The following is a 23668-nucleotide window of genomic DNA, read 5'->3' as shown; positions in this document are numbered from 1 at the left end:
CCAAGGAGGGACTAGTGAGGAGGAGAGAAAATAACATTGCTCAGCCTTCTGAAGAACTGAGCAGTGACACACGGAAGCTTATCCTCTGCCACAAATTTTGTTATTCTTTAAGGTGCTACTTTGATACTGTCCATGGGGTTTTTTTTGGCAAAAATACTGGAGTGGGTTGCCATTTCCATCTCCAGGGGATCACGCTTGGTCTGAGTTCTCTGCTGTGGCCTGTCCATCTTGGGTGGCCCTCCACGGCATAGTCCACAGCCTCATCGAACCATGCAAGCCCCCTCGCCACGACAAGGCAGTGATCCATGAGGGGGAATTAAGATTGCTGGGAAAAAGATAAACAACCTCAGATATGCAGACAATACCACTCTAATGGCAGAAAGTGAAGAGGACCTTAAGAGCCTCTTTGTTTAGGTTAAAAGAGGAGAGCGCAAAAGTGGGATTGAAGCTCAACATCAAAAAAACTAAGACCATGGCATCCGGCCCCATCACTCCTTGGCAAATAGAAGGGGAAGTCGTGGAAGTAGTGACAGACTTCACATTCCTGGGATCCCAGCTCACCACAGACTGTGACAGCAGCCATGAAATTAAAAGACGCCTGCTCCTTGGGAGGAAAGCGATGGCAAACCTAAACAGCATGATAAAAAGTCATCACCCTGCCAACAAAAGTCCGTATGGTCAAAGCAATGGTATTCCCAGTAGCCATGTATGGCTGCGAGAGTTGGACTATAAGGAAGGCCGAGCACCGAAGAATAGATTCTTTTGAACTATGGTGCTGGAGAAGACTCTTGAGAGTCCCTTGGACTGCAAGAAGATCAAATCAGTCAATCCTAAAAGAAATCAACCCTGACTGTTCCCTGGAAGGCCAGATAATGAAACTGAAGCTCAAATACTTTGGCCACCAAATGAGAAGGGAGCACTCACTGGAGAAGACCCTGATGCTGGGAAAGATTGAAGGTCAAAGAAGACAGGGATGGCAAAGGATGAGATGGTTAGACAGTGTCATAGATACAACGAACATGAAATTGAGCAAACTTCAGAGGACGGCGGAAGACAGGTGGGCCTGGCGGGATCTGGTCCATGGAGTCGCGAAGAGTCGGACTCGACTGTGCGACTGAACAACAACAAAAAGGTGCTACTGGACTCTTGCTCTTTTCAGCTGCTACAGGCAGACTAACACGGCTACCCATCTTGATCATTGCTCAACCTTACTAGTATTGACTCCATTGAAATAAATTATGGCAGATACTCTTAATTACTATCTGCAAGTAAGTACCTGTGGGATCAGGGACTCCAGTGATGGAATCTGGATGAAGCCAAAACCAGGGAGCCCAAAAGCCTGAGCACAAGAATTTTGTTTTGGATGTTTATCAAGGTATTCTGGCTGGGGCAGGTGCAAACAGGATGTGGTAGATTTCTATTGCTGAAACGGGGTGATGGTGGGGGTTTACCAGTGTCATCCTAAGCAAGTCTACTCAGAATCCTACTCAGGTCAATTAAATAGTTTAGAATTGCACTGCAAATCATCCATTCTCCTCTGATATTTATTTCAATTTATTTCATTTATCTTCATGAAAGTCCCTGTTGTAAGGGACGGAGAACAGATTAGCTCAAAAGGGAAAGGAAGTAATATGAAGGTAGTAGGGCATAGCGAGGATGTAGTGTGAATAGAGAGGGGGATAAAGAGGAAGGAAACTTAAAAAGGAAAGTTCTACCAAAAACCCACTGGTGGGTCTTGTGGCAACTATTATATCAGAGAGTTCCCCGTAAGCTTCATGAACTGCAATAACCTCCTGGCCTCTTTCTAAGGTCTATGTCCAAAAGAAAAAACCAACTGAGAGACTTGGCTGGAGTATTGGCTTACTCTCACCTTCAACCACACCTTTTGCCAATCAACACTGAGAATACTGACCTTGATAGACGAATGGCCTGACTCAGGATAAGGTAGTTCCGTGTGACTAATATGAATGGCACTCTTATTTAACGGAGACTTATGGCAATATGCAAATACTTGTGTTTATGTAAACTAGCATATTCCCTCATGAAGGCACAGTAGCACATGACACAGTCATGATCAATGAAGGGCTTCAGAAAACTTCTGCACACCCTTAGCTGTACTAAGCACTAGAAGTGGCAATGTAACTAGGCTTCTACCTGAGGCTGATACAGCAGCCGCATGTGAATAATTTTGCAAGATCTACAATGAGTAGATCTACAGCATGATGTTTAGAAATTCTGGAGTACCTCTGAACATTCAGTATCTTGCTACAGTGAAGTAGTACACTAGCAAGCAAAGGTAGATTTTCTTCTGGTGTTATTCAATGAGAAGAAACTCAAGCATCTTCTAAGGACAAGTGCAAATGTCCACTACAGTGACTGCCTGCATTGTATTGGAAGAAAACCTCAGCTTCAGCATAAACCCAAAGACAGAGGGTGAGGGGAAATTCACATCTTTCTCTACTGGAGTAGGAAAGCTGGAACTATTCCAATGGCAGATGGGATTCTTAGGAGATGCTGTGTTCTAAAGCTCCAGCAAATAGCTACAAATTCAGAATGTTTCCCAGGATCCTTTCTTAACCTTTGAAGATATAGTAATATCTCCTATTGAAATTGGCTATCTGGATAGTTCTCATGCTGCCAAGAACTCTTAAATCATGTAGCAGTACCTAAGCAAGAAAACATTGCCCAGAGATATTGTGCCCACAACTTTTGAGTCTGGAAACCATCAACTTTCTTCATGACAGTGTTTCTAGCATGAAGGAACTACAAGTTCCAAGCAGCATACCTGAAATTATTGTATACTGTGAAGTCACTGCCAGTGTGGTTTTCAGTCTTTCTATTTATGCTTAAAATGCTGTGTAACAGGGAAGCAAATATTAGAGTGACTGAGCTAATCAGATTTTCTGAGAAGTCACCTATTTTACTGCTTGCATGTCAAGTTGATATGGCAAGTAGTCTACAAGAGAGGCTACTATGTTTGTATTATTCTACACATGGCTAGATTGCAAGAAACCCTACTAACTGCCATGTTGAAACCCAAGACAGAGCAAGGCACTATTACCACCAGTCCAACATGTATAGTAGCAGCCCAGGACACTAGCTTCAACTCTAGCTGGTACACGTATGTGCAATAGAAAAAAGGCACATTGAAGTCATTGGTTCAAGTCCCCCCCACTCTTTATTGCCAACAAATGTTTTCTTAAAATCACAGTTGCAAAAAAAATGTGTGTGTATATAATAAATACTTCCACTTTGGGCTGTAATAAATTAAAAAATTATTAACAAGGAATGCACTTTGCCAGCCACAAGTGTGATCAGTTCTTGGAAGAAAATAAGAAAAAAAAAGTATGGCCATAGTTCACAGTTAAGCAGTCACAGAACTGCCCCTTAACAATTATTCCACAACATCGAGTGCTTCCCTCCCTCCCAGATCCTCAAGTGTTATTCACAGTTTAGAGTCCTCCATCAGAACTGTTCACTGCAGAGCTTCAAGTTCTACTCATATCTTTCAAGGCAAGGAAAGCTACATTCCAAAGAATTCCTTGTCACACCATTAATCCAACAAAGCAGAATGCAGGCTTCATGTCTGGTCCCAGCCCAGCACGCAAGACGAAATAGTGGTTCGTACCAGTCCCCTCCTCCTCCTCCGTCAACATACTGGTCTTCCCAACTGCCTCCATTGGTAGACTTCAGCAAGAGAAGTTCTTTTGATTTTAGAAGAGTTCTTTTAATTACACCTTTGCAACAGCATATTCAACGCATATTCCATTCGATGCTTTAGCTCCAGTGAGCACCCAGACATCAGAAGAGTCGTCAAGCGAAAAGTCGTCGATATCCGATCTTCATTGATGTAGGTAAGCAGGTACTCCTCACTTTGGTTGCAAATTATGATCTTTGTGTGATCGTGGTAGAAGTTCACCTGCCAAGGATGTAAGAGTTGTGGCTTAATACAAGCTGAGGCTTAACACAAGTTGAGGATTTCATCAAGGAACTTGAACCAATGCATCTGTTACTGTTTCATAGGCATAGAGCTTACAAACTGTACTACTGGGTCCTTTGTTCAGATAGGATCAACTCACCAAGACAACAAATTTAAATGGCATCAATTAAGTCACATTTCCAATTTTTATAAACACTTCCTCAACAAGAATATGTATGAACTGGTTGCTGTGGAACAGTCAGCATATTGTGATTTGCAACTAGAGCAGCATTTATACAGTCCAGGTGCATAATCAAAAGCTATCAGTTATGTATCTGACAAGCACTACAGAACTATACCTACTCAGAAACTCCCACTTATACATACATCTTACTAGAAGGCCAGAGCAGGCAATTTATGCATGCATTCAGAATTAAGGCCCATTGATCAAAATAGAAGTTTCATAATCAATATGTAGAACTGGTCCATAAAAAAAACCATCCAAGCTTTTTTTTTTAAGAGCACACTTACTGAATAAAACAATATTTTCATGGCACCTCAGAGGTGTCCATGCTGTTTGGTTGCCATAGTCCTAAATTCTTAAACATGGGCTGCGGATGGAAAATGAAACCAAAGCCCAGAGAGATGAATTTGTATTGCCAAGAGGACTCCTGGATCCTAGTGCCAGAGATGTCTTGCTATTGCTATTCCCTGGGTTCATCAACCAGTCCACAATGATTACATGCAAACACTATCATTTCTATTTCTAGAGAAAGTCAATTTTATTCACCCAAGTATAATATACCAAGGAACCCATTTACGGCTACTATACAGTAGCAGGACAAATCCCCAAGCATGATTGTGAAGTCAATTCTCTTAAATCCACAGCATCTGAAAACTATACTTCTAGCCTTCAAGAATTCATCCTTCATGGACTTGTGTAAACTAGTATAAAGCCATTCAACAGTAATTCCCATCACAATGTCCTGTAGCAACACATTCCTTTCACTGTCCATACACTGAGACATGGTACTCCGTGTTCTACAAGTTAGATCACCGATTCTACATAAAGTGTGGAAAGGGCTGTGGCCCAGTGGCAGTGCATCTACTTGGCATGCAGAAGCAGGTTCAATCCCCCACATCTCCAGTGAAACTACTGCCAGTCTGAGTAGACAGATGCCATTTAACTTTGACGGACCAAGGGTCTGATTCAGTATTCGGCAACCTCATGGGTATGCTCAAGATCTTGGGGTGGGTGGGAGGGATGAGCAAGTGAAAGAAGTAGTTTACCTGGAAGGTGCCATCATTGAAAAGCATCATCAGTGCCTTATCAGATTTCAACCACTGCAGGAGGTAAAGCCGAGGTCTGCGGACATCTGTCACACTGGGCAAGTCCCCTCCCTGGAAGAGTGCACACAGCTCAGTTTAGAACAGGTATCACTCAAATAATCTAGAAGTTTAAAGTCCTCCACCCACAGTACTCACATCCATGAGGTTTTCCTCCATGTAATGAGAAAAGTACTTCAGAACAGTCACTTGACTGATGAACTGTTCAGGAGCATCAGGAGCAGAAAAAACTGAACACTGGCCGAGCTCTGCATAGTAATGGACTGTTCTACAGACAAAAGCCAAGAAGAAAAGGTAAAGTTTAGCTAGAGCTGTGCAAAAATGCAACAGGACAATTGCATCACCTTATCAACCAGCCACTCACTTCTTGTCTGGGAGGAGGCTCATGTGTGCACCATTGTTGAAGAGGACACCCACAGTGTGGTCCGACAACTGATAACCAAAGCCATATTTGTTGGAATAGTCCACCCATTTTGTGACCCATTGGAAAGAGGCAGTCAGCTGTTCTTTGGGAATATGATCCGATTCAGGCATGTTCTCTAGACATCCACGCAGGACTCTCGCAACGGTATCAGCTACAGTCCCCATAGTACTATCTTCAAGGCCTTTGGGAGAGGAGAGGGAGAAAGTGTTATATAGGTTTCTCAGCAAACTGATGAACAAGTCTATCATCTCTGTACCATTCTTCAGCTTGTTCTTATGGCTTGTTCAAAACATGGGATATCAATATTATAGAGATCCCTTGGGACAAGGAACAATAAATAAACTAGTTTACTTTTTTTTGGGGGGGGGGAGAAGAATCTAGGCATTTACCAGAATTCTCAGCACACTCAGAATAATTTCAAGGGACCCATGGGAGTTCTGACAGATCTGTTCATGCCAGTTTGAACTCAAGAGGCCCTGCACCTTACTAAGATTTTATACTTTGGTTTCAAGCCAGAAGCCATTGATACGGTAGGAAAGATTCGTAACACTTACATTCACTGCTGCTGCTGCAGCTGCCCAACGTTCCTCGGACTATCATTCGGATAGCATCTCCTATCTGTTTGGTCTCTGTTAGCATGCCGGGTTTGGCTACAGGGATGTTGGAAGGTTGGCTCTCCTGAAAGGAAGAGGACATTGTGTGATGGTCCGAACAAGATATCTAAAAAACATGCTGCATCTTTGGTTCTGAAGGTGGCCTATCAGTCGTTCCTTACTAGCAAAGCCCTGCCATGGCACCATTTGGGAGTTCAGCTCAGGCTTGTATTTTCTAAACCATGTAAACTATGCAGAGTGCACACTCTTACACACAAGCCTGTTGTCTTCCCCCATCCCAAGACACCACATCAGTGATCCTCGGATTGTCTAGACTGGAGTGACACCAGTGGGCCAGGCCTGCCTTGAAAATCTTCCCTGAAAAAACCTGAAGCACCATGAGAATCAGTCCTATCAAAATCTTCATAGCTTCCACCTGAATTTCATTCTTGGGCAATCAAATACTAAGTAAGTACTGTTGTTGTCCCTCCAGAGGAACTGGTTGGCCATTGTGTGAGACAGGATGCTGAACTAGATGGACCATTGGTCTGATCCAGCAGGGCTCTTCTTATGTTTTTAAGTTATTTTTATAGCTAAAGTAATCTCTTTTGCATTTCTGGCCAACTTCACCACTACTTCATTATTCCATCACTGCTCAATCCGGGTTTCCATGTATCACTACAGGAAGGCAGGAAAAGGGCTTGCAGACATAGTCTGCAAACACCAAGTCTTCCATAACACAAGTTCATCCAGAATTTTTTTTTAAAAGATTCAAGAATGAGTAGTGCCCAGCAGCATCTCAAAGGATTACACTTTGTGAAGCAGATGCTAGACAATCTGATTTATGAGTCCTGGGGTCGACAGAATCCCATACAAATAGGAACAGAGATGGCACCAGGTGTTCTCAAAATGTCCAGAGCTCTAGGCATATAAGTATCTGCTAGCTACTAGTTTTCTAATAACATTAGAAAACCCTAGAAATTCATCGACAGATCTGTGTAGTAATTATACATACCTCCTCTGGTCTATGCTTTGGGGGCTGCTGGGTTATAGAGGTCTTTTTCAAGTCATGCCGAAGTTTGTATATTTCTTCGTCTTCTTTAGCCGATCGATCTGGGAAGACACAGGAAAAAAACACAGCCGTTACTACACCCAGAAATTAATTACAACATTAGGAAACATCCTGCAGTGTTTTCCTTGCCAGGACACATTGTTTTTCCTGCAGTTTTGCTTGTTAGTCCCTACCCAGTTTCCAGTCTCAAAGGGCAGAACATGCCATTATACCAAGAAACCACTAATGAAGGAGTTGGTTGTAAACAGAAAGTCCTGTTTCTCCAATAATAAGATGGCATACGAGATTGATGGAATTACCCAATAGGTGTTTAAAACTTTTACACAAGAGCTTTTGGACATGTCTGTCCCAAGCATGTAAGCTCTTTGGAAGCAAGAGCATACATTTTCATAAATTGGTATTTGTACATATCTAGAAGTAAAGCCAGCTACACTTTGTGACCTTCCAGAACCACTCAGGAAGCTGGAACTGGGTGTGCAACAACCTGTACATAAGTAAGATGCTTACTGTGTGTGTCAAAGTATCTTGCTTTTTCCTTCTTGCCCCCAAAGAGAGCTGCCGCTGCCTTCTTGAAGAAATTCTTGGCCGGGCTTGACAAATTGAAGTCAGGAACTGTGTGACAACAGCTCGCTGGAAGCCTCTCTGGGGTGAAGCCCTGAGGAAACAAGATGCACAAAGACGGTTGTCCAACAGATTGGCACCTGCACTCAGAACAGAAGGAACCACCCAAAAAAAACCCCCAAGGTGGCTACTAACCAGCAAGAAGAAGTCATGCCGAACAATGTCATCTAAACTTGGACGGTCCTCAGGGTTTTTTGACAACATGCTTGTAATCAAATGCTTCGCTGGGGGCATCAATGATGATGGCAACGAATATCTTGCTTCCCTGATACACCTGTAGGTTTCCTTTAGATTAGTGGTTTCAAATGGAGGTCTTCCCAATAGCATTGTATACCTGTTGAGAAAAAGAGGGGGGCCCAGTCTTGTTATTTCTATCTTGGCAGAGAATAAATCTCTATGTTTAAGCAGTTTCCCCTTCAGCTCATTCACTCTCTAGACAGCATGGATTCCCAAAGTTGCAACAGGAAGGTGAGCCAAGGCTGTGTTTACACCATTCTGTTTATGCAGAAGAAACACAAGTTTGGTAACTTGGCAAGAATTCAACTGTCAGCAAATTGTAGCTCGTGTGGCTGCAGGAAGGGAAAGCAGATACAGCAAGGCTCATAGCTCAGTAATGGAGTACATTGCTCCCAGGATCCATTTCTGCCACCTCCAGTTAAAGCTCACTGGTAAATGCATCTGAAGAGGACCCAGAACACTCAAGAGCTACTGCTGGGTTGGATGAACCAAAGTTCTAAAAGCATAAACCAGCATAGCTTATACCTTGTGACATATCAACAGGTGTTTCTGGTGGACTAAAGGCTGAACTTCACTACATGGTATCAATTGCTGCCCTCTCATAACCAGAACGAGCAAAACAAGTTGTGTAAAATAAGCACTTTTGGACAGTTCAATTCAATTCTCACAGGTCACAAAGTTAGCTTTGTGAGAGTTTTGCGTTCACATGTACACACAGACCAGTTAGTAATCTCTTTGTGTATTTGCATGGAAGGCCATAAATATTCCTGATACTTACATGACGCAGCCCAAGGCCCATATATCCGATTCACAGCCATGCCCTTGTTTGTTCAGGACTTCTGGAGAAAGGTAATTTGGTGTGCCACAGATCGTTCTGGGGGGGAAAACAAAAATTAGCTAGGAGTTAAACTTCCAAGACTTGCTGTGGCCACCTTTCCCAGTCACTTTTAACATATTTACAATAGATTTCAATGAAATGTGTGCCTCTAGAAGTGAATTTGCCTATTACTAGGGAAGAAATTAGACCAATTAGCTAAGAAGTTAAGTACTGGGCAGGTTTCCACACTGGCCCTTTACTCCCATTCCAGCAGGCCTCAACCACAGGCATGATCTCAACAGTACCCAACCAGCGATTGACCTGCTGTTACTGAAGAAGACTCATCATCAGTGGTCCATTATGACAATTCACTGACAGTTCGATGTTACTACTCAGTTCATGCAGTAACCTGGTAAAAAGGAAGGTGGGCCTAAAAACCATTGGGATTGTTCATGTGTAAAAGACAGGACATATCTGGAGGGAGCTGCGACTCAGTGGCAAAACATCTGCTTGGCACCCAGAAGGTCTCAGGTTCAATGCCTGGCACCTCCAGTTTAAAACAAATGAGGTAATAGGTGATGTGAAAGACCTCAGCCTGAGACCCTGGAGAGCTACTGCCAGTCTGTGTAGACAATACTTTGATGGATCACTGGTATAAGGCAGCTTCATGTGTGTTCATGAACTGGCCTACTCAGTTACTGAAAAGAGGCCCAAGTGATGTTGTCAACAATGCTTCTATCTCACCACCAACGTTCCCTCTAAGCTGTGGAGTCTTGTGAGCAAAAATTCTACTTTCTGAGCTCCTGGCATTAAAGTTGTGAGTGAGCGATGTGGCTGCTGCATACATTAGTTTGTTCTGGAGCCATCCTTCCTGAGCTAAGACAAAAATGTGTGAGCTAGAGGCTAAAAAACTGAGCTGGCTCACACTAACTCAGCTTAGAGGGAACACTGCTCACCATCATATAAAACTAGGAATCCCCAAAACAATCCCACTGTGGCCTTGAAGGCACATGATGGTGAAAGTAGTCATTTTCAGGTCATGGCAAAGATTCTCTCAGATCCTTACCGCCTTCTGTGCTCCATAGGTTCAAGCCTGGCTGCCAGTCCAAAGTCACCTACTTTCAATTCCATAGCATCATTAATGAAGAAGTTACCTGTGGGAACAAGGGGGAGGAAGCCAGTTGAGTGCCCAGTCAACGTAATGATGTGCTAGACAAGTGCTGACTCACGCCCAAAGGAAGCCAGAAGATATTCATTTAATAAAGAAATCTACTTAGCGCTATTACTCAAGCATTCCAAGACTATATTGCAAGATAACTGATCCTATCAATTAATCCCTGAGTATAAGTTTAACAGCAGTATGAAAAAACACACTTCCAGTGCCTAATAGCTTTTAACACAAGCCCAGTGTATCTTAGCAAGGGCAACCCACTCACCTAGCTTTAGATCTCTGTGCAAGATCTCTTGCTCGTGAAGGTATTTCAATCCCAACACAATCTGCCTGAGGTAGTATCGCACTTCTGGCGCCGTCAATACCTTCCTGGCTTTCAAGATGTGAGCCATAGACTGATGGGGGAAAGGAAACCAAGGTCACCCAACTAAAGCCAGACGCAAGATTTGGCATGTGTTAAAAACTGGGACGAAGGGGGAAGGAATAAGAACTGCTCAAAGCAGTTGCAGAAGATACCTTGCACACCCGCCATACATTTTAAGTTAGCTGCCAATTCCATGCAAGTGAATACCGGATTTCTCCCCAGGGAGGCATGCTCACCCTTCGACTGCAGTACTCCAGGAGAATGTAAATGTTCTCTTTGTCTTCAAAGTAATGGTAGAACTGCACAATATGCCTGTGATTGAGCAACCTGTGCAGCTCAATTTCTTTATCGATCTGGAGGGAAAAAGGGGGGGGGAAAGGGTCACAAAGAAACCAAGAAAGGGTGACTCGCAGGTATGGCTCCGCCACCGTGGGAAAAAGGACAGGGCTTACACATGAGTAAGCCACTGCAGGAAGAGGGCAGGGCCACCCAAGCACATAAGAGATTCCTGAGTGCGGCGTCATCGAGGGAGGCACGCACCTTCTCTCTTTGATGAGGCTTGGCCACTCGGCTGTGAGGAATGATCTTGGCAGCGTAGACTTTGTTCGTGGTCAGGTCTGTCATCTCGTAACACTTTGCAAAGCCACCCTGGAGAGACAAGCCCATGGGAGAAAGCGTATCATTAGATGTGACAGCTAAGAGATTCAACCCCCCCCCCTTCTCCTTTGCAAGTGAGCTGGGATCTGTGCGCAACAGAGAGCACCACAGGGAGAGCCAAAGTCCTTTGAGGGGGAGGGGGAACCGGAATATTCACCAAAGGCTAGGCAGAGTATATACTAGTGGTGCTAACCCACCGCCAGCGTCCTGTCCAGGCAGACACGGCCCTTGCATGCCAAAGCAGCCACCAGCACGGCTATCGACAATTTAAAGCGGTGCCGGTCCCAGCAAATGGCCGGGTCAAGATGCACAATTTAAAGCGCCGGACACCCGCAGCAGCCAGGCGGGCACTGAACTGAATCCACGCAGAGGCAGCTGCAAGTCCCCTATGCGTGGGACATGCACGCTGCCCCGGGGGCATGCCACGGACAGAAGTTGCCTGCCGTGAGGTTCTGGAAAGGGAGGCGTGCGTGCATTTGTCACACCGGAACAAGGTCTGTTAAGCAGCCCTTTCCAGACTAGCAACCGACGGCTTAATGATACAGGAAGGCAGATACAGCCGTGTGTTCCCTTCAGTGAATCCGCGATCCAAGGAGGAGACGGATCAACGAAAGAAGGGGGGGGCGTGTCGTATGTTGGGGGGGGGGGGGGGGGGGGGGGGATCCTAGCCCAGAGACCACGGAAGAGCTCGAAAGCGAGAGAGGCTTTGTGTGTGTGTGTGTGGAGGGCTGGGAGCCTCGTGCTCGGAGGTGGTCTGGAGCACAACAGACGAAAGACGACGACGACGGGAGCGGGAGAAGAACCAAAAGCGAAGCGAGACAGGCCAAAGAGGGGAAAGGGCAGCAAGCAGAGGGGGGGGGGTCTCCGGCTGCTCCTCTTCGCCCCGCGCTCTCGGGAGGAGATCCACGCCCCGGGCCCCCCGAAGCGACTCCACCGCCGGGCGTTTTTACCTTTCCCAGCACCTTGCCGCGGCAATACCGCCTTCCCGTGGTGGGGTCGATAATAATCCGGGAGACCTCGGCGGCCGAGTGCGGGTGGTGGTGATGCTGCTGCTCCGCGTCCGCCGCCGCCGCCTTCTTCCTCCGAGACTCCCCGCTGCAGGCTTTGCCCAGCGCCTGCTCCCCCATCTTGCCGCTGCCCCCGCCGGCGGCCCCGGTGCTGCCTGGCTGGTAGGCGATAGTCCTCAATAAATCCATAGCCTCGACGGCCGGCTCTGCCCAATGCCCCGAACCCGCGCCAGCTTCTTCCCACCTGGCTCCCGAAGGCTGCTCCTTACAAGCGCTCGCTGTGCGGAGCGGGAGGCGGGTCGGCCGGCTTTTATAGGGAGAGCCTTGGCCCCGCCCCGCCTCGTGACGTCACAACCCCGGCCCACCCCCGGAGCCGCGTTCTCCCACTAGCCGCGGAGGAGACCCGACGAAGCTCTGCATTGGCCGGCTGAGAGGCGAAGCGCGCCCGGCGTTGGGGGGCGACAGGCTGCGGTTGTGCGCCCCTGGCGGAGCGGCTTGTAAGGACAATCGCCTGGCTTCCCAGGCGGCGTTGCTTAGGTGTAAGTCAGTGGGCCTGGACGCGGTGAGACTGACTCCCGAGTAGCGCTGTAGGAGAATGGCGCCACAGGTAGCATCGTGGAAATGAGTTTAAAAAAGCCTCTTCCTCAGTTTTTGAACTCCTCTTTCAGGATCCTGTGGAGTGAATGCCCGGCTTCGGCATTTTACCTTGACTGACGGTGGCCTTACAAGCTGCCAACTCCGGAGAGAACTGCGCAGCTGCCTACAATGTAGGGCACAGCCCAAACAGGTGTGCGTGTGCCCTGAAATGGAGTCCGGTGCCGTAAGTATATGATCATGCACGAAGGGGCCTGGAGGGTTTACCTTGAGCCTCTTGCCTTGGCCACACAGAGCACAGAAGCAGCTCCCCGTGGTTCAGCCCTCCTGCCCCATGACTGTAGAGTCCCACGAAAAAATTTGGAATGAAATGCCAGTTTTTGTTCACAAGCCACTATCTGTTTCCCAAATTGGCAGGCCCCTGTGTTATGCTCTCTTAGACTTTCCAGCCTTAGCAATGCCCACATGGGAAAGCGCATGAATGTTGGTAGGTGTATTTTGATACACATACGTGTGCATTTGTCACATGTGATGCATTTACACGCAGCCCCTTATAATTTCTGCACAGTGGTGCTTTTTGCATAGAGATTTTTGGAGCCCTCCGAGCAGTCCTAAGGCGCTGGCTGATACTGATGTAGACGTCGGCAACCTGAGACTAAAGATCCTGTAGTTCTACCTCTGTGTGTGAAGATTCATGGAGGATTAATTTCTGTACGTGCATAGTTGTAGAAGGACTGCCATCTGCTGGATGTGTTGGGAGAAGAGACTGCTTTGGAGTCCTCTCCCCCTCCTTTCTTCCCAAGCAGTAGTGTCTTTTGAAAAAGAGAAATAAGTGTAATCGTACCTAAGAGGTTATTAGTTATCACCATATATGTATATGGAATTAGGGTAATTGCTCTTCAGAAAAGAATGCGTGGTGATGACGTCATTCACCCTTGCCCCGGTGTTCCCACCTTCCTGCCCTCAGGGAGCCTTTCCCATGGAGTTGTCTGCTGATGGGCCCTTCCGTATCTGCCTGGGATACCCTCTAAATGTAAAGAAGTACATGTATCTGCCTGGAATACCCTCTAAATGTAAAGAAGAACATTTAGGGAGGGGCTGTGACCAATGCTCCCTCTAAGCTGTGGAGACTTGTGAGCAAAAATTCTACTTTGTGAGCTGCTGGCATTAAAGCTGTGAGCGAGCGATTTGGCCATTGCATAGATTAGTTTGCGCTGGAGCCCTCCTTTCCTGAGCGAAGGCAACAATGTGTGAGCCGGAGGCTAAAAAACTGTGAGCCAGCTCACACTAACTCAGCTTAGAGGGAACACTGGGCCTGTGACTCTGCGGTCGAGCAATGGGCTTGGCAAGCAAAAGGGTCCCTGGTTCAATCTCTGACATCTCCAGTTAAAAAGGATCAAGTCGTAGGTGATGGGAAAAGGCCTCTGCCTGAGGCTCTGGAGAGGCACTGCCGATCAGAGCAGACAACACTGGCTGTGGTAGACCCGTGGCTCCTGTATAAGGCAGCTCCACGTGGAAAGCACATAAGGGGTAGCCTGGACACTGCTCTGCATGGACCAGAAGTGTGCTATAAAATGCGCCCAGCACCGCTTGCCCTACAGGTGTCTTCTGCTCCGACCCGGATGGCATGGCTAGCCCGATCTTGTCAGATCTCTGCAGCTAAGCAGGGCCAGCCCTGGTTAGTACTTGGACGGGAGACCTCCAAGCAAGCCCAAGGTTGCTGTGCAGAGGAAGGCAATGGCAAACCACCTCTGTTCATCGTTACATCTCTTGCCTTGGAAAGCCTACAGGGTTGCCGTAAGTTGGTTGAGACTGGATGGCACATTCCACCGCCAAGAATGTCTTCTGCCTTGTTGTTTCCCACGACTTACCTAATCAAGGAGCCCTGGTGATCTCCCCAGGATTTCCCGGAATGCTCTTTGCAACACTCAGAGCTATTCACTCGCTCAGCCAGCAGCCTCTGCCTTCACACCACTGTCCAAAATGTTCCTTCTTCCAGCACATTGCAGCTGGACAAGAACCACAAGAATCATGAGGGTGTCTAGTGTCAGATTAGGACCGGGGAGATCTCAAAATCCCTACTCTGCTGGGGGGGGGGCATGGGTCAGTCATTCTGTCTCAGCCTACTCTACCTCACAGGGTTGTTGTGAGGATAAGGAAATCTTGAGCTCTTTTGGAGGAAAGGGAAAGTAAAAATGCAACGGTAATCCTTGCTGGAACGGGGAGCCCTTCTGCCTTTCTGAATCACTCGTGTATGCTCCAGGTATATCTTCTCCACCCCTCAATACTTCGATCTGCATACCCCACTTTTCTTCCCAGTGCAGCTGACAATATTGCTCTCCCCTCAAAACAACAGCCCCAAGAATTAGGTTAGGCGGAGAGTGTGTGAGCAATCCTCCCTCTAAACTGTGGAGTCTTGTGAGCAAAAGTTACTGGCATCAAAGTTGTGAGCCAGCGATTTGGGTACTGCATACATTCGTTTGCTTTGGAGCCATCCTTTCTGAAAATGTGTGAGCCGGCGGCTAAGAAATGTGTGAGCTGGAAGCTAAAAATGTGTGAGCCAGAGGCTAAAAAACTGTGAGCTACCTCACACTAACTCAGCTTAGAGGGAACACTGGTGGCAAGCCCAGTGACACACAGCAGGCATCCCTGGCAGTAGTGGTCCCTCTAAGCTGAGTTAGTGCAAGCTAGCTCAGTTTTTAGCCTCCGGCTCACACATTTTTGTCTTCGCTCAGGAAGGATGGCTCCAAAGCAAACTGACTCCACAGCTTAGAGGGAACATTGCCTGGCAGCGTGGGGGAATCTAACCCTGGGTCTCCCAGATCCTAGTCCAACACTAACCACTCTCGATGACTGAACCATCAACATGGGCCTTCCCCCGTGCCCTGAGATGAAATGCACTAGGGTGGGTGTGAAGCCGGGACACAAAGGCCTTGCAAACCACACTCGTGTCTTGCCAGTTTGTGCTCTGGAAGCTGGATTCCTCTGGAATCCTTTTTGTGTGCTGAAGGTGCCCTTCGGCACCCCCAGCAAAGGCAACAGCTGCAACACTAAGGGATAAATCTCGGGGATTAATGTCCCAGGTGCAGGGAGAGAGGATGCCCTTGTTTCTGTTCCCTAATTTGCTCTCCATATGTCTTTCTAATGAACAGGCTGTGAGGTAAACACATGCCAGGCTTCGGAGCCCTAAATTAACCAGGCTGAGCAAAGGCTGCTTCTTGTTTGGGCTGTGGAGAGGAGCAGGACGGTATCGGTGCCTTTTGCCTAATCACACAAGGTCATTCAAGGTCACATCTCCCAGAGCCATTCTCTGGGACTAGCCGTGGCCTCTCTCATTCCTTGTGAGAACAAAGAAGAGGGGCAACAGCGCTGTGCTGTAATAAAATTATTTTGCGTTAAAAGCAGAAGCTTGTAAAAAAATATTCTTCAGCCATTAAAAAGGGGGTTGTTGGTAAAAATGTTAGACATTCAGAGATTGACCTTGCAATCCTAAAGACGGTTACACCCTTCAAAATCCATTAATGCCAATGGCCTTAGAAGGGTGTAACTCTGCATAGAAAGTCACTGCAAATCTCAAGCATTTCTTACTGAATATACTTTTCTGAGAAGACTTTTTCTCCAAACCAGACTTGGTTGTATCTATTCCATGCAAACCATCCGTGCCATTTTGCTGGAACTACAGCAAAATTAGCATTCAAGGTTTGGAGACCAAAATTGCAGAAAATTAATCAGGTGTGTGGGGGGAAGCAACAAAACAGCAGCAAATGAAATTGATCTGAATCATTGTCTGCTGCCCTCGCATTAAATCTTACTGCCAGATTTTCTGGATCCAATCTCTTGGCTGCGGAAGCTCTGCCAATCAGCATTCCCCAAGCTAAAGACCTAGCTGTTGCTAAGTGGGTTATTAACCTGCTGCAGACCTGGGATACAGCCAGCAGGTCTTTTGGAATCTGGAGCTGAAAGAAATCAAGAGTGACCCCTAGTGGCATGTGTTATTAGTACGCTGACTAGTTTAAGCAGCGGCCTCCTTGGGAAACTGAATGATATGATCTATTTATTGGACTGGCAAAGCCAAGAGGCCAAATTACTAACTGTGGCATGATAATTGCTATTCATTTGCCCTCAATCTAACTAGGATCAACATGCAGAAAGAAAACCTTGCCCTGTTTTCCCAACATTCAGGTTTAAATGGGATGCCTAGACACAAGAAGTTTCTTTTTAGTTGTTTATCCAGGCAGAACTTGTGCGTCTAAATTACGGATGCAGGTGTTGTTCAATTAACAAATTACTCAGAGTGCAGAGGATGCTGTCAGCTGTCTTGTGTACTTGGTTGGGACTCACAATACATGAATGTGCATGAACACTCAAAGCTGCCTTAACACGGAGCCAGACGATCAGTCCATCAAAGTCAATGTTGTCCACTCTGACTTGGCCACCGCTCTCCAGGGTCTCACGTTCACATCTCTTACTACTTGGCCATTTTAACTGGAGGTGCCAGAGATGGAAACTGGGACTCTCTGTCTACAAAGCAGATGCTCTGCCACGGAGCCCTGGTGTGCCAGCCGTGGTAGCCTCAAGAGTTCATGTTACGGCCCTGACCTGGATAGCTCAGGCAAGCCCAATCTCATCAGATCTCTGAAGCCAAGCAGGGCCGACCCTGGCAAGTAATTGGAAGGGAGACCTCCAAGGAATACCAGGGCTCAGGATGCAGAGGCAAGCTATCAAGCCACCTCTCTGAAAAACGTCCAAACCCCTCTAGGGGTCGCCAGAAGTCACCATGACTTCCAGGCTTACAAGCACAGACACGCACACACAAAAATACTCACAAAAAAGAGTACCTGTTATGTTTGCACAGTCAATGGAGGGATGAGAGGGGCATCAGGCTTGAGGTGGCGGATGAAAATAGGAAGGAGGAGGAGATGATGAGATTTATAACCTGCCCTTCACTCAGAGTCTCAGAGCGGCTTACAGTCTCCTTTACCTTCCTCTCCCCACAACAGACACCCTGTGAGGTAGGTGGGGCTGAGAGAGCTCCGAGAGAACTGCTTTTGAGAGAACAGCTCTGAGAGAATTTGTGACGGACCCAAGGCCACGCCAGCAGCTGCGTGTGGAGGAGTGGGGAATCCAACCCGGTTCTCCCAGATTAGAGTCTGCGCTGCTAACCACCACACCAAACTGGACAGATGAGCAGGTGCAGAATGGGGCTTTGAGGCTTAGGAAGGGGGAGAGAAGAGGCACGTAGTCCAAGGGTGAAGGAAGAAAGGGGAGGACAGTGAGAGAGCTGGAGGCAGGCCCATGTGGGATTGATTGGAAATGGGGGCAGCTGAGCTATCAAGGGAGAGATGCAGGGAACTGTGAGGGAAGGAGCCCTGTGTTTGACTTTGCCTGAGTGGGGGAAGAGTCTTGGGGTTATGTCTTCAGCTGCCACAGTGGTGGTGGGGCAGCCCCAGGGCAGAACTGAGCCTAAAATGCAAGCTCAGAGTGGGTCTTTGTGTAGTCAAGTATCACACCCATTTTTGGTAGTGATCGGGAACTGGATTTTCTAGGTACTTGGGTTATTTCAAGAGGGATGCTACCAGGGCAGCAGATGAATCTATTCTGCTGACGAAGGACTGGGTGAAATTGCCGGGCACATCTGTCTTTCCAAGGGACCAGTCCTGATGGGAAAGGAATGTTGGGGTGGTTGTCCTGCAAATGCCGAGTGCTGTTTTTCTAGCCCGTGCGTGTGGGATCCCTCGAGCCACAGGAACGAGTCTTTGATTAGGGTGTGTGACAGCTTTCCCATGGGAAACTGACTGCCTCACCAGGAGATGGCCCTAATTGCATATTATCCTGATCCTGATTCACTGGTTTGATACAAGCTGGAGACTCTCTGTACCTCTGGCTGCACAAGGTCCTGTGATCAAAAGGAACGGCAGGGCCCATGGCTCTTGGCAATGGGGTGGGAGGGAGTCCTGGGGTTACACTGCATGCAAAGCAGGTGGCCCTACCACTGAGCCATAGTTCCCACAAACACACACTAAAAGAGCCCAGGGTAGGTTAGCAACCCTCTCTCCACTCACTCTTAGTCTAGTGAGAAGCAGGTTTTGAAGCTAAAACCCACCGAAAACAAATCTATACATCTAGGCAGCAGGGCCAGGGCCAGGTTTCGGGGGACTCTGGGCAGACGGTGCCCAGGGGTCCCCATCTCTCCACCACCAGGGCCCCGCCCATGCCCTCCTTTCCGCCCCCACACCTGGATGACCCTCACCTGCCCATGTGTCCCTCTCCCACTTGCAAGCCCTCCATGCTCAGTTGCCTTTCCCATCTGCACACCCTTTTCCCTGACAGCACTGGCCAGTATATGCAGCTGCTGCCATTACCAGCGTTCCCTCTAAGCTGAGTTAGTGTGAGCTAGCTCACGGTTTTTTAACGTCTTGCTCACACATTTTTGTCTTAGCTCAGGAAGGATGGCTCCAGAGCAAACTAATTTATGCAGTAGCCAAATCGCTCGCTCACAACTTTGATGCCAGTAGCTCACAAAGTAGAATTTTTGCTCACAAGACTCCATAGCTTTGAGGGAACATTGGCCATTACTACCAGAAGTGCCACCACTCTGCAGCACCCAGATGCACGCCTTTCCTCAACGACGCCGGGCAGTTGGGAGCATAGGTACAGACAGGTGGCAGGGGAGGTGTGCGTGGGAGGCATCAGCAGTGGGCCCACCAGAAGTACTGGACCAAGACGGATGCCCCAGCTCGGGGTTCGCGGCACCAGCCCTGCTAGGCAGTGACCAGTGTTCCCTCTAAGCCGAGTTAGTGTGAGCTAGCTCACAGTTTTTTAGCCTCCAGCTCACACATCTTAGCTCAGGAAGGATGACTCCAAAGCAAACTAATGTATGCAGTAGCCAAATTGCTCACTCCCAACTTGAATGCCAGTAGCTCACAAAGTAGAATTTTTGCTCACGGGACTCCACAGCTTAGAGGGAACATTGGCAGTGACCCGTACGTTAGTAATAAGAGATCTGTGACTAAGTGGTGAGGCACTGCTACACACTCAGGAGGCAATACTGAGAGTCAAATAGAATGAGAAGCAGAAATAAAATATGGAGAGGGGAGGATAAACGTTTGCCTACTGAACGTCTCAAGCAGTCCAATAATACCAATTTACCAATACCCAGTCCTCGAAACCCAAGTTTCCATTACACAGTAACTTAATTCTAGCAAGAAGTTACCACTCAAAATGAGGAGTTAGCCTGTTTTACATGGGGCTGTACTTCCCCTGACCTGGATAGCCCAATCTTGGAAGCTAAGCAGGGTCAGCCCTGGTTAGTATTTGGACGGGAGACCACCAAGGAACAGCAGAGTGGCTACACAGAGGCAGGCTATGTGGCAGACCACCTCTGAAGTCTCTTCCCTTGAAAACCCTGCAAGGGTGGCCATAAGTTGGTTGCGACTTGACAACAACAGCAAGAAGAAGCTCCCCCTAAAGCAAGAGGCCTACAGTGCTGGGGCCTGGGGGTACTGTTAGTGGCATCTCTACAGACATTCAGGTCTCACCTGTGGTACAACCAGGGCTATTTGGGGGCAGGAACGCACAGGAACGGAGTTCCGGCTGGCTCCCAAGTTGGCCACACCCAGCAGGAACTGATTAGCATAATAGGCCACACCCAAAAGCAGAAACCCATTAGGATTGGCTACATTAGGGGTGTGTGGCCTAACATGCAAAGGAGTTCCTGCTCCCAAAAAAAGCCCTGGGTTTTGACAGCAAACAAGGTAAACAGAATAAGAAGCAAAAGGTGGGTGTGGCTGGATGACCACACTTCTGGTAACACGGGGATGTGGCCTAATATGCTAATGAGCCATGCTGTCATGGGTGTGGCCTAATATGCTAATGAGTTCCTGCTGGGCTTTTTCTACACAAAAAGCCCTGGGTACAACAGAAAGCTTTTAATCATCTGTGGTGTTATTTCAGCTGCCTTGAAATTTGCACATTTATTTTTATTGCTGTCACCACCACCTTCACTTGATCCTCTTTTATGGCTGCATGGCTGTTTTTGGGAACCCATTGCTCTAGTCCATCGTTTTCTCCTTTTTATTGTGTTGCTGTTTTATATTTGGGGTTTTTTTTAACTGCCTTGAGAACTTTGGGCTGTGTTTATAAATGTTGATAAGTACAAGTATAGCTGAACTGACATCAACAAAATGTGGCACAAAATGTTTCGTCTCTTCTGATAAAAAAATCTATGTTTAGCTGTGCCAGAGGGTATTTTTGCTTACCTCCTTGGCGGCGATGATTGATGCAGTGGACTATACAAGATGCATGAATTAACCTGCAGAATATGCGGTGTTATAATGAGGCCCTGTGCCCGTCCTTTCCAATAGGCAGCTGCACACCATTTGGGATGGCTAAGAATGAGACAGTCTATTTGTTGACTGCAGTGCCCCCGTGTGGAGAAACAAAATAGGCAGCAACAAGGAAGAAGAGTGCTGAAGACAAGGAGGCTTGTGGTTTGTATGCCCAGCGTTCAAGGGCTGTCAGTCACAAAGGCACAGAACGAAAAAAGAAAAAGAAAAGATCAGATGTCTCAAAGCATTCAAATCAGAAACAACACAGAAAATATAAAGGTGAAATAAAGCAGGGAACTTTCAACCATAGCATGACCCCAGTGCTTCTTCCTTGGTATTATCACCGTTTCACCTCCAAGAACCCACAGATGAAAACAAACAACCAGGCAGTAATAAAAGAGAAACATCATCCATCCATGTGTACTTTCATTGCAAGAAGGTCTACGTGATTCTGCCAGGGTTGCCAGCTCTGAGTTGTGAAATTCCTGGGGATTTGGGGGTGGAGCCTAGGGAGGGCGGGGCTTGGGGATGGGAGGGGCCTTAGCAGGGTATATGATGCCATTCAGGCCACCTTCTAGAGCCGCCATTTTCCCCAGGGGAGCTGAGCTCTGTAGTCTTGCAGGCATACACACACACCAACCAACCCCCCAATCACAACTATATACAAGAACACACTTGTTCCCTGCATTAATTACTGTGCAATTCTAGGCAGAGTTACGCCTTTCGAAGTCCATTTAAGACAATAAACTTAGACCTGGGTTTGAATCCCCACTCTGATATGGGAGCTTGTTGGGCGACCTTGGGCCAATTAGACACACTCTCAGCCTAACCTGCCTCACAGGTTGTTGTGAGCTTAACATGGAGTAGAGGAGAACAAGGTGAACTGCTTTGGGATCTCACTGGGGAGAAAGGCAGGATATACTGCTGCATATAGCTTATTGTAAGTAGGGCCCTATTATGTAATTTCCATACCGCTTAATGTGTCAGATGTTAATACTTATCCTATGCTTCAGTTCCTTCTGGTGGTTCCAGACCAATGGTTCCTCTAAGCTGTGAAGACTTGTGAGCAGAAATCCTACTTTGTAAGCTACTGGCATTAAAGTCGTGAGTGAACGATTTGGCTACTGCATAAATTAGTTTGCTCTGGAGCCATCCTTCCTGATCGAAGACAAAAATGTGTGAGCCAGAGGCCAAAAAACTGAACTAGCTCACACTGACTCAGCTTAGAGGGAACACTGTTCCAAACTTCTAAAATCCTAATGCATTGGTTATTGAATGTCCTATTTTCTTGACTCACTGTGGCTGCAGCCACACATACTAAATAATCCACTTTCAATGCCCTTTCCAACTGGATTTTGCCAGTTCGCCCGGTAAAATCCAGTTGGAAAGTGCACTGAAAGCTGATTGAAAGTGGATTAGTTAGTGTGTGTGATGCTTTGTGTGTAATGAGCCCCTGTGAGAAAAGCATTCTATAAATAATGTAAATAAAGTAAATCAATAAATAGAATTGTGTAACTGATTTATATTGCGTGGTTAGTCACCTTGAATTACTATCATCTCCTTGTTCAACACTCAGGTCTGATTTATACATTACTCGGACAGCGCTGACTCTTCAGCTTTGAAACGGAGATGAGCACCACAACCCTAGAGTCGGACTCGACTGGCTTTCGAGCAAGGGGAATGGGACCTGAGCACCTGCAGTCCAGTTCCTTAGTGCTCCGGTCATGCCCACATGGATATAGAGCCAATGATGTGGATTCCTCCTACTCCCACCCCCCCATGACCATGTCTATAGATCATCAAGCAACAGCCTCTTGAGAAGGAACCACTTCCTTTGCACCACTCCTCTTGTTGGAAAAGGGTTTATAACAGACAGCAGTTCCCACAGTGCTGCAGTAAAATATATTAAATTTTAGGATTTGGGCCTCTCAGTCAATGGTGCGGATTAGAATCCTCAGTACAACAGTGGTCATACTGCTCTCGTGGCTATGAAGAAGTTTCTAAAGCTTGTTAAATACCAGCTACATGAAGTGGCGCTGAATAAGTGCCTCCAATACATTCGCCCTCCAAAGTTTGAGTCCAGTGGCATCTTTAAGACCAACAAAGTTTAATTCTGGGTATAAGCTTTCGTGTGCCTGCACACTTCTTCAAAGTGCTTGCATACAAAAGCTTATACCCAGAATTAAACTTTGTTGGTCTTAAAGGTGCCACTGGACCCAAACTTTGTTCTACTGCTTCAGACCAACACGGCCACTCACCTGAATATATTCTCATTCCAGTTTGATTTTTATACTAAGGTGATGTCATGATTTGTTTCATCAGACATCATTTTTCTCATGAGCCCAAGCAGCCACTAAAATCGACTTGCAATGCAAAGACATTCTACAAGCCAACACAGTAACTTGCATATTACCACCAATACACCTTCCTTGGCTAAGTCCTTGTTGGCCCGCCCCTGGCGGAGGCATGGCTGTAAGGCGTAACTTTCTTTTAGGTAATCTGGAGTTATGCACATAAG

At 47.0% G+C, this 23668-nt stretch overlaps 1 protein-coding gene and 1 long non-coding RNA gene across 2 annotated transcripts; one reads left to right on the top strand and one right to left on the bottom strand.

Moving 5' to 3' along the window:
• Positions 1–3170: 3170 nt before the first annotated feature.
• Positions 3171–12499, bottom strand: PLK2 (polo-like kinase 2). The gene is made up of 14 exons (XM_015424634.1): positions 12173–12499; positions 11106–11213; positions 10802–10918; positions 10467–10596; positions 10097–10184; positions 8992–9087; positions 8112–8310; positions 7863–8010; positions 7299–7396; positions 6245–6368; positions 5631–5871; positions 5405–5534; positions 5210–5320; positions 3171–3919 (listed from the first exon to the last, which is right to left on the bottom strand). The coding sequence occupies exons 1-14, from the start codon at positions 12416–12418 to the stop codon at positions 3728–3730; spliced, it is 2028 nt and encodes a 675-aa protein (XP_015280120.1). The 5' UTR covers positions 12419–12499; the 3' UTR covers positions 3171–3727.
• A 169-nt stretch (positions 12500–12668) lies between these two features.
• LOC107121671 lies at positions 12669–23095 on the top strand. The gene is made up of 3 exons (XR_001482870.1): positions 12669–13049; positions 21187–21429; positions 22727–23095. It is a non-coding gene; the product is annotated as an uncharacterized LOC107121671 (long non-coding RNA).
• Positions 23096–23668: the final 573 nt, after the last annotated feature.

This window comes from Gekko japonicus, unplaced genomic scaffold, assembly GCF_001447785.1.
Source record: "Gekko japonicus isolate JY-2015 unplaced genomic scaffold, Gekko_japonicus_V1.1 scaffold567, whole genome shotgun sequence".
Classification (NCBI taxonomy): domain Eukaryota; kingdom Metazoa; phylum Chordata; class Lepidosauria; order Squamata; family Gekkonidae; genus Gekko; species Gekko japonicus.
The sequence above is the reverse complement of the archived record's forward strand: the minus strand, read 5'-3'. Positions and strand labels throughout refer to the sequence as shown.